General features: G+C 33.8%; 1 protein-coding gene across 1 annotated transcript; it reads right to left on the reverse strand.

Annotated features, from left to right (window-relative positions):
• Nucleotides 1-1,202: 1,202 nt before the first annotated feature.
• On the reverse strand, nt 1,203-7,270 carry LOC115978630 (myb family transcription factor PHL12-like). The gene is made up of 8 exons (XM_031100463.1): nt 6,980-7,270; nt 6,843-6,889; nt 6,274-6,721; nt 6,113-6,189; nt 5,926-5,962; nt 5,209-5,377; nt 4,778-5,024; nt 1,203-1,651 (listed from the first exon to the last, which is right to left on the reverse strand). The coding sequence occupies exons 3-8, from the start codon at nt 6,401-6,403 to the stop codon at nt 1,376-1,378; spliced, it is 936 nt and encodes a 311-aa protein (XP_030956323.1). The 5' UTR covers nt 6,404-6,721; nt 6,843-6,889; nt 6,980-7,270; the 3' UTR covers nt 1,203-1,375.
• Between the last annotated feature and the right edge of the window lie 4,163 nt (nt 7,271-11,433).

Here is an 11,433-nt window from a genome sequence, read left to right on the forward strand (position 1 = left end):
TTTTACTTGTAGACACGGATGTATGGGTAGAATCTCTACCTAATGATTTAAATAGTATATTCCAATCGGATTTGGTTCAATAAAATTCTCTTACTTTTTCTCAAAAAAAACATATATATATATATATATTAATTTATAAGTTTTGAATTTCTTTGATTTGATTAATATTTTAATTTTTCTCAAAAATAATTAATATATTAATTTATATCAATGTAGGAGAAATAAGTTCAACCCATGCACGCGGAGGAAGGTGAAGGAATGGAGCTATGAAAATTCGGTTTGGGATGGGCCACTTTTACTCTAGAATTTGAGGAATTCATTAAATTCTAGAGACTTAAGACCCATTTGTCACCATTGTTTAAACAACAGTTTTCTGTGTTTAAGCAACATTACACATATTTTCACACTTTTTTATCTACACGTATTTCAAAAAAATACAAACAATATTACTAAAAATCTCATACTAAACGGACCCTAAACTTAATTGCTTTGAAGATTCTTTTTGTGTTAGGGTTTTATATTTTGTTTACAGATAAGTAAATTTTCTAGCTCATAACCTTTGCCAGTTACGTTATTTAATGTAATTGGGATATATAGGTCTTTATCCCAGAGGATTGAAAGAGATTCAATTTGGAATTGGGAGCATTTGAGAGATCTTAGCAAAGAGATCATTCTAGACGCACTACACTCAATTTAAACGACATTTGCACGCCTTAATTTCAATGTTATTTATTTGTATTTCCACTATCATGTTATTATATTTAAATGAATTTGACTTATTGCCAAAATAACAAATTTTTCCCAAACCACGCTCATAATGTACATGAACAAGTACAACTCATTTCGATTTTAGCCCTATCCTCGCAAATGATTCTAGAGAGCAGTGACATTTGAGAAACAACTAAGAGCTTTAGAAAAGTTTATCAAAAAAAAAAACTAAGAGCTTTAGAAAGAAAGGCTTAATTTACGATGTTACAAAACCTCTCGAAGGCATCTACATCCTCGTATGTCCAAGTGTCCAGGCAAGCAAAAAGTTTATAGACACTACTCTTTTTAATAACTATTGACATGGATAATCACAACAGTGTGAATAGTGGACCAAAGTAAAAGTGACGTTACTCTAGTCACAATAGGTCATATCAATAGTCATGAAAAACATTGTGTCCCTAACATTACTCAATTTTGGACATTAGTAAACCAGATTTCAGGTGCCAAAAACAGATTGAAGTTAAGCTCTTACCTAAGTCTCCAAATATAAATATAGATCATGTCCATGAAAGTCGGTGAGTTAAGCTGATAAATTGCTAATAAATTACAAAGAACGAAGAAATTTTGAAAGAGTATTATGGGAACATGGTAAAAGATGAATTCTACATTAACATAGAGCTATAGATAGGTCTAGGTTAATACTATGTTTTCCGGAAGATGAGCTGGAGCAATCTTTATAATAAGATCTAGAATAGGATGAGATTGTCTCACTGATCTCGCTCACGGAAGAAGCATTGCTTTTCTGGGAGGACGGATGAGGCAATGAGAGCGATAATGACAACTCGCAACCACCAACTTCTTGTTCTTGGGCACTTCCCCTTCCATTGTTCTCATGTTTAGGCCTTCTTTCTGGGGCGTGCTTTTGATCCTCTAGACTGGATACCTGTTAAACAACAAAGTAGGAGGTCGTGATAACAAGTTTATGGTTTATCAAACACATGTTGAAGGAAGGTTTTGCTCGTGCAAGTTTATTACTTGATGTCGTATATTTTAGTGTTAATACTTTGTATCGAGGATAATTTTGTAAATGTTAAAACAAAAACATGCTAAATGCAATATACATGTGAGGAGAACCTTTACGAGTACTGAAGCTTCCAAAGCTATGACTATAAAATTACAAAAATGTTCAGCAGATAGGGGGAGGTGAAAAAGTCATTTACCAATAATGTTGTAAGCATTTTTTTTTTTTTTCAAGATCACTAGGTAGCCTTTTAAATGAATGATTTATCTTCTCTTGGCTGCTTGCAAGCAAAAGTAGCAGTAACATTTAAAAAGCATTCAATTCAACTCAGTTACTCTACTAGCTTTAATAGGAACTGTAAGTCATACTTATGGTAAAAAAGAATTAGGGATAGTAACTATCTCTAGTAGACTACAGCAACCCATGTAAATTTGAACCTCCAGTAGCTTAAGTGTCTCATTAATCAAATTTTACTTATAAAGCCACAACAGTTTCACATAAGATGATTACTTCTAGAAATAAATTTCAAAATACTTCCAATTGAAAACTTTGAGCTGAATTGGAAGAAATAAAATTGCAAGATCAAGTGGGAACAACCCAATAAATCAAATAATGCGGTAGTCACACAACTAGAAAATCCCCATTACATCCAATGTAACTCTCTGCCCAAATGCAATAATGGTCCATTTGACCATTCCTATTTTATACCAAAGAATGTATCAGGTATACCAACTACCAATAAGAGACCGTAACCATTTTTTTAGCCATGCAATTAATAATAAAAATTATAATATTTGATTGGGGAAGGGGGGACATGGAAGGGCATAGAAAACAATAAATTTTTTGGTAAGTATTTTATTCAAGAACTTTTCAAAAAAAATGTTGGACCCAATTGGTACGGGTGTTGAATCAATAGTTTTCAGTTTTTTGAAAATAATTGTGGGTGAAAAAGTGTGGAAATACGTGTAATATTGTTTAAAAACTGAAAACATGTCATGTACCAAACGGGCCCAAACTAACACTGATTTTGAAAACTCAAATAAAAACATGAGATAGTGATTTTAAGGTGAAGGATAAGGTTTATGCACAATATTTCCATGCACTAGACAGGGATATGACTGACACATGACCATTTTAAGACATGACTAACATGGATGTTGTGCCCATGTCACCTCCAATGATAGATGTTGTAAAGTTGAGGCTTGATGCTAGGGAAAGATTAGTGAGTACACAAATTGTACATAGAAAATCACAATTATAGACCAAGAGCAGATTCAGTAAGTAAATGTTGTCTGGATGATAATGTTTTATAAAGGATTTTACTAACCATTTTTGGATAAAGTTTTGTTGAGAATTGAAAAAGTTTTGACAACTTTTTTAATTCCCGATAAAATTTTTCCAAAAACGGATTTGTTAATGCATGCCCTAAGAGCATCCGCAGCCCAAATGGTATATTGTATATGTTGATATATTTTACCATCACAGCCTTAAAATGTTGCTCTAGCCCGACTTGCAAAATGTGCCAATTGTAAAAAATGTTACAATACTGCTACAATACCATCCTATTTCTAGGATGGCACTATAGCAAGATTGTATAATTAAAAATTATTATTATATTATCCCTGATTCTTCTCTCTCTTCCTTTCTCATTCTTTCATTTCCCTCTCTCTCATGTCTTCTTCTCTCTTGTTTGTTCTCTCCTCTTCAAACCCAAAACCATGGTGGACATGAACGCCATCATCAAGCCACCATGGCCGGACCCACTGTCACAGGCCCCACCGCAATCCATCGTCAAGGCCACCGCAAGCCACCTGACCAAGCCTCTCTCCTCTCTCATCCCCTCTCTCTCTCTCTCACCATCGCTGCCAACACCAAGCTCTCCGTGGATTGTGGTGGGTTGTGGATCGTGGTGGGTTGTGGTGGCTCGTCTTCTCCGTGGATCGTATTCTCCGTGGATCATCTTCTCAGAGTTCTGGGCAGGGGTTTTTTTTTTTTTTTTTTGGTTGCTGTGACCGGTGCTTAAAGGAATTGGGTATGGCATTTTGCTATTGGTTTGGTTTGATTTTGGGATGGATTTTTTTGTGGGTTCATGGTGGTGGAGTTGGGGGTTGCCGTGGTTTGGTTTGATTTTGATTTTGTGGGTTGTCGTGGTTGCCGGAGTTTGTGGCCGGGGTTTCTAGGGTTTCAAGAAAACAACAGTTTGGGTATGTTCTTCGTCGTCGTCGTCGTGGTGGTAGCAGGTGGTTGCAGAGCTGATTTGGGTTTTGGGTTTTTGTTTTTATTTGAGTTTTGGAATATATTATTTTATTGTGTAGAAATATTATTTTAATGTGTTGAATTGTAAAATAAAAGTTGGGATGTTGGAGTATTGTAAAATTGTATTGTATAATTAATAAAGTAATTTTTGGAATAGTAAAGTAGAATAGGATAACATTTTGGGCTGCGGATGCTCTAAGGACATACATTAACCCCGAACCTTTTATAAAAGACAACAAAATGAATGCAGAAGCAAATGCCTAGTCACTATAGTTCTGTTACAAGTATTCACCAACCAAGCATCTCCAAGGAAAGAAAAGGACAAAACAGGGAAGAAAAAAAAAGGTATATATAAAAAGGATTCCAGGCACTGTAGCTTCCGATCTGTAAGTTTTGCACCTTTATATATAAAAAAGAACTGGTATGTGAAAGATCAGAGATTTTTCATTTCGTTTAACATTGCAGCCTAGAAAGTACTACACCTAGTACTAAAGTTAAACACTCTTCCCAATTGCCGTGGAAGTAAGAAAACGCAATGTGACAATACAAGTGACGCTTATTTACCTGAAAAGCATGGATATTCCATGCTTCTCTACCGGTCATAAGATAAGAGCATTGTCAGAGTCGTATAATAAAAAATAAAAAATAAAAGCCATCTTTATATATTATACTATATATCTTGGTAGAAATTGAAACCAAAAACTAACAATACACTCAACCCATTAAAAAAGCTACTAAAGCAATAGCAGAGAAAGAGAAAGAGAGATACATATATTCTTTTTGATAGCGTACCTTAAGGAAATGAGATTCTTGCACCGCATATTTGAAAGAGTTGAGGTTGTAAAGATCTCGTGGCAGAAAGAAGGCTGGGGATTGAGGCTGTGTCTGCCATCTTGAACCACAACCCTCTTTTATTCCCTTATGCTCAGCCATGGCCCGCATGTAATCATCAAAAGAGTACGGATTTGAGACTGTCTCATTTATTCTTTGGCTGCATTGCAGGCTCTCAGAGATTGAACTCATCGTTTCAATTCTAGCTCTGAGGGGAAAAGGAAAACACATAAGAATTCCATTTCAATAAGAGAATAAAAACAAGTTTGAAAAAGCAAAGAAAGATCATGCAATCCTTTCCCTATTCTTTTTGTTTCTTTATTTACACTATTGTAGAACCTTTTTTTTGACATTTTAATAGTGTGAACTACAATAAGCAAAGCAAAGCTGACCTTTTTCGAGGGAGAGGGGTACAGTAGGTGAAGGGAGAATCTGATTCTTTTCCAATGGGGGGTTTTGACAATGGATAAAAACCCACATCATTCACTTCATCAACACACTCATCATCATCATCATGCTCCTCAAAAGATTGTCTTCTTTGCTGATGAGTAGAACCTCTATCTGCTACACAAAAAGGCTTTAGAAGAAAGTAAAGGTAAATGGGTCCTAGCTAGCTACCATTAAAAGAGCCTTTGATTTGAAAAATAATAATAATAATAATTACTGAGATCTTAAGCGACAGATGTAAATGAGGGGTGTGGCTTTCATCAAATATGCCAATACTAGAAGATCTGAAAAGATAATGGTTTTCTTTTGTTCTCATCTATTTTGGCATCAACTAAATAGAAGAAAAAAAATTTTAAAAATTAAAAAGGAAGAATAAATGAAGGGATCCAGACACTCATTACCAAAAGATATGGTATCATGTGAGTCCATCAATTGAGATTCTGAAGTACCAATAGAGGAAAAGATTATGGATGGTCTAAGTAGAATAATGGTATATAAAATAGAACCTAAAAAGGTATACTGTTGGAAAGAGATAAAGAGCTTTGGTAGCTAAGGAATGTGTGTAATGCATGTTATTCAAATGTTTCTGCCAAAAAACCAAGAAAAAATAAAAATAAAAAGGAAGGAAGGGGGGGGAGAAGGGGTTAGAAAGCTTAGGTTACCTTGTCTGCTCAAGTCACCCCTCATGCTTCTATACATCTGTTGGAACAAAGAGAAGCCATGCAAACAAGCCAAAAGAAAGAAATTAAATAATATGCTTGAAATTTTGAACCATCACAAAAGGTTTTTTTTTTAAAAAAAAAAACGAAGGAGTAGAATAAGTTAACAAAAAGAAAGAGAAAAAAGAACCTGGAGATGGCTCTTGACATGTGAGATAGTTAGTCCTTTGACATCCATCAATTGAAGAACAAGCTTAGGTGTAGCCTCTACATAAAAAGAAAAACAAGGACATGAGTGAAGGAAGCCACAGAAGGAAACAAAAAGCAGTGAGACAGAGAGAAATTACTTACTGTGATGGCCACCAAGCCTCTCAATGGCATTAACAAAACAGTGATGGAGCTCAGGAGTCCATCTCAAGCGAGGCACCTTTGATCTTATATACTGCCTCACAGCCCCATTTCTCCCACAACTACTACTCATCTTTTGTCCTCTTGATCTACACACTTTTGCTCCTTCTCCTCAAACACTCTTGAATATCCAACAAAGTCTCTATCTTTACACTTCTAAACAAGATTTCACCACCTGGGTTCCTCTCAGATCCCCTTAAAATGCTCGACTTTACACCCTTTTCCTCTCAGACTCTCCAAAAAAAATTATTAAAAAAAAAAAAAGGGCTTCTGAGTTTGGTTTGGTTTGGTTTGGTTTGGTTTGGCTCCTAAAAACAGTACAGTGCTACGATATTCTTTGAAACCCGTTGGGACTGTCTGGGTTCAAATATATACGCACACGCACACAGACCTTCAAAAGCAAGAAGGAAAAAATAAAGACAGAAAGAGAGAGATTGGAAGTGAAAAGGAAAAGACGAAGGGTGAGGCTGAGAGAGAGTCTGTAAATTCCTTAAAAGGGATTCTGAAAATACCTGCTGCCTGTTTCTGCTAGCTTCTGATTCAACCCCCCCTGCTTGCACTGCAAAAGAAAGAAAGAAATATATATATATTGCATAATAGTAAAAAAAAGCAAGCTGGATATGAAAACAGAAAATTCTCTGTGACTTACAAATGTATATATATATATATATATAATATATATTTATATATATCACGAGCTTCTGAATTCGTATCCTGCCCTTCTAAGCCTAAATCATTACCCCTATACAGTACCACAACTGCCTTGCTTTGACCTCTATCTCAGTCTCTCTCTCTCTCTCATAAAGTCCCTATCTATCTCTCTCTCTCTCTCTCTCTCTCTCTCTCTCTCACATAAAGAAGTCTATACTATCTAACATACGCCAACGTCGTCATGACTCATGACCCAACAAAAGTCCCCATGAAAGAAAGAAATTATTCTTCAAAGACATTAAATAAAAATGTGTTTTGGTTTTGGGACACACCCATCTTCACTGTATACTATAGGGGGCACCCTCGTATTAATTTTCCTAGAAAGACGACTTTGCCTTTACTGTATGTAGGGTAGGGTCAATTAATTGGAAACAAAATCTTGGGATCTCCTAAGGCCTAAACTTTTTTTCTTATTTCTTGTTGAATAAATATGAACTCATTTATTGATTTTTGTTTCCATACTCGCATTTTCCCATTAAGATACCAATAATTCTTCCACCACAAAATTCTATAATGTTTTTTTTACTATTATTGAGGTGGTATACAAAATTTTATAATGTTTTTTTATTAAGTTGGTATGTTGTGATTAATCTTAAAATTATATCAAATTATTTTAAAAAAATTATCAGTTATAAGGTTTTATATATGTATATAAAAAAAATAGTAAGGTCATTTGAAAATGATATTACTACAAATACAACTTGTCACTTTAATTATTATAAAAAAAAAAATTGTGTCAATATTAGAGAATGTATCTCATGAATTTTGGTATAAAATTACTACAATTTTTTATCTTTTGGACATTCCATAAAATTATTATTATTATTATTATTATTATTATTATTATTATTATTATTAAAATAATATCTCATAAAAAAATAAGGAGACAATTAGGCACATGAGTTGGGCCGTGGGGCCTTAAAGATGTCTTAATTAGAAAGGATTTGTACGTAAAGTCCTATTCTGAGCTTTAGTAAAAACTCTAATAAAGGAGTTGTTTGTGGGTAATTTTTATTTACTGATAACTAGACAAATTTATAAATTTTTATATTTTACCCCAAAGAGGAAAAATAAGGACCCATTTCATAAAATATTTCTAATAATGTTGTTTAAGTGTCATGAAAATATGTGTGAATTCAAAAATGTTGTAGAAATACGTGTTGTGATGTTTAAATACTAAAAACTATTGTTTAAACAACAATACCAAATTGACCCTAAAAAATTAAAACTTTACTTATGAAGTATTTATTTGATTTTCTTCTACAAAACTATTTAGCATAAGAATATATATGTGCCATCCAACACGTAAACAAATTTGTATAAAAAGTTATATAAACTCTCATTTTTTACTATAGTAAATTATGATGATGACCTTATTATCTAGTTCAAACCTAAGCTTTCCTCTAATCTCAATTTGTCATGACTATTAAAAAAAAAGTTTGGTTAATGTATGTGTTTTGATCTGAATATCTCATATGGATTAAGTGTAAGATTAAACATGTGTTTATAAGCTCTTGGACACTATCTCCTTACAAGCTAGTTTTTAAGGGTGATTTCTACTTATGAATTTGTAACATTTGGTATGAAGCCAACAAATTTTCAAAGTGAGGTTTACCCATAAATTTGTAACAATATACCTATTTTTGGAAACCATTTATAGGAATTTGAAAAAATTGTAATAAAAAAGTTAATCATTTTTTTATTTTTCTATAAAAAAAATTTCTTAAATAGTTTCCTAACGATGTACCTTAGTAAAACCCTAAATAATAACCCGTGTTTAGATAGCTAAAATACTAGATAAATTCCAACTTTTTTTTTAATCAATCCCAACTAATATATATATATATATATATATATATATATATGTAAAGTTGTCATATTAGTATATTCCTATCCCACAAAGATATGGGGTGCGTAGTTTAACTTAAAGTTCACACACCCTTAGCCTTAGGTCCTCTCTCTCTCTCTCTCTCTCTCTCATTGTCCCTGTAGTTGAAATGGTCAAAGCCAAAAACCATTAGCCCTCCTCCTGTCTATCTTGGATTCTTTGTAGGTTAACTCATGTCATGAGGCTTTCATGTCAAAAACTTTAAGTCAACCATGACATGCAAAGGTATTAAAAAGATGTACAATGCTTAATGCCAAACAAGACAAAGCTCACACCAAAATTTTTTACACCGTCCACTTATATGAACTGCGTGGTTCCCAATAAAATTTCAAGGGCTGTGATTGTATGATAGAGGAGCACGTCAAGTAAGACAAATTAAGAAAATAATAATTTGTTCCTTTTTTGATGGGAAAGAAGATAATAATAAGTTGTTTCTTTCTGTACGTGGAATTTTTGGAATACAATTTAGAATTCTCCAACCACGTTTGTAGAGACGGTGCCGACTTATTGAAAATACGTAACTAATTTTTGGTACAACCTACTAAAACCTTAGCTTATATTATTATTACTACTTTTCTTTCAGCTACTTTACATTATGTGTGTGAATTATCATTCTAATTATTTTGTACAACTTATCTTTTAATTAAAGACCTCTGGAATAAAATTAATTCTGAAATCAATTTTTACAGTAGGTTTGACCAATTTAAAATAGTATGGAGTACTTTCAGTACTTTAAGTATTTAACACCAAGATTATGTATAATACAATAATATAATAAATTATTATGTGTTTAAATAATATTTGAAGCTATTGTATTTATTCTATTTTAATTTTTATCCTTTTAAGTAAGTGTATAATTGTAATACAAAATTAAATAAGAAAACATATAACTGGCCAAACACTAGAACCTTGTCATTCCTTTTTTGTATTTTCTATCTCTTATTTTTTACTTAATTTTATTTTTATATTTTAACAAAATACGCAAATAGGACTATGATTACTGGTACTTTTCTTTCAACTACTTTCCAATATGAGGGTGTATTATTCTAACTATTTTTGTACAACTTATCTTTTAAAGTTTTAACTGAGGACCTCTAGAATTAGCCAATGACCCCCAATTGGTCTGATAGCACCTCAGACTTAGAGCATTCACATTAGTTTTTTTTTTTTTTGAGAATCAATGTAGTACCTTTTATTCAAAGAAAACCCATCAAAGTTTACTAGAAACAAAAGAAAGAAACTGTGGTGGAGCATCCTCCATCCACGCACTATAATCTAAAACATTTAAAGTAAAAAGAGACAAAACATAAGTAACCATATTACCCTCTCTCTTAACATGAGAATAGTGTAATTTACTAAAACATCTAGCCAAAACAACTCCAAACCCTGATTTTCACTCCCAACTGAATAGTGCATCATCAAAATTGACCTTAACCATGTCCAAGATAGGAGCTCTCCAATGAACTCGGATCGGTGTGGACTGTGGTTGGGAAGGTTGCTGCACTGCCTGGAATTCCGTCAGGAATTTTTTGGCATATTTGCGAGCTGATTTGGATTGCACCAAGGTTGGTTAGTTTTGACTCGAATCCAATATGTCCATATTGACCAATTTAAAAAACTATTGTAACCAATTTATTGTAAAAACTCCTACATCAAATTTATTACACTACTTTTATTTTCATTAAAAATTTCATTTTATTCATTATTATATTATTTTTCTCTCTTCCACCCTAGACCTTTTCATCCTGTCTTTGTGTTCCTTTCTTCCTCTCATACAAAGCAACCACCGCCACCCTCTCTCTCTCTCTCTCATTGAGTGTAGAAGCAAAATTTGTAACACATAATTACTAAAACTCTTCCACGAAACCCAAATTCCATAAGAACACTAGGCTAGTAGGCAAAATAATAGAGAAAACCTCTCTGTAGAGACCGGCCCAAAGTGATAAGTTGACTGGGCCCCGGGCCCGTCCGAGGACCAATTCGTCCGAAGAGATATCGTGGCCCAGAATCCCTATTTTAGGCCCACTGGGGCCAAGAGAATATGTCCGAGGAGGAATTCCTCCTTGGACACTGCAAAACCCAGATCAAAAGTGCATCTCAACCACTGTAGCCCATTCCCCGAATACGCATAAAGGAAGAAGACCCAAAATATCTCAACAAAGGCTGCCACCACCACATTAAATGCACCACAACTACTCTCCTGGCCGCATTAATAAAGAGAAGACCCCTGAACAGTGCTACCTTGATCACTGCAACTCACAAAAAACTAATAAGGGTGTCTGATGGGACAGGTGCTCAAGTAGGGGTTTGGATGATCAACAAGTGTAAAACCCAGATGATAAGAGAGGGTCTATATAATATGTAGAATTCCCCCAAGAGAAGGAGATGAGAAAAACAGAGAGAAAGAGAGGAGAGAGCATTGTAGAGAAATTTTATTTGCATGAATCTATGCCCATTAATCAAGTTGGAGACCTTATCATCTGAGAAGGATCTCTTTTCACCGC

The sequence above is a fragment of the Quercus lobata genome, chromosome 3 (genome assembly GCF_001633185.2).
Source record: "Quercus lobata isolate SW786 chromosome 3, ValleyOak3.0 Primary Assembly, whole genome shotgun sequence".
Taxonomy (NCBI): domain Eukaryota; kingdom Viridiplantae; phylum Streptophyta; class Magnoliopsida; order Fagales; family Fagaceae; genus Quercus; species Quercus lobata.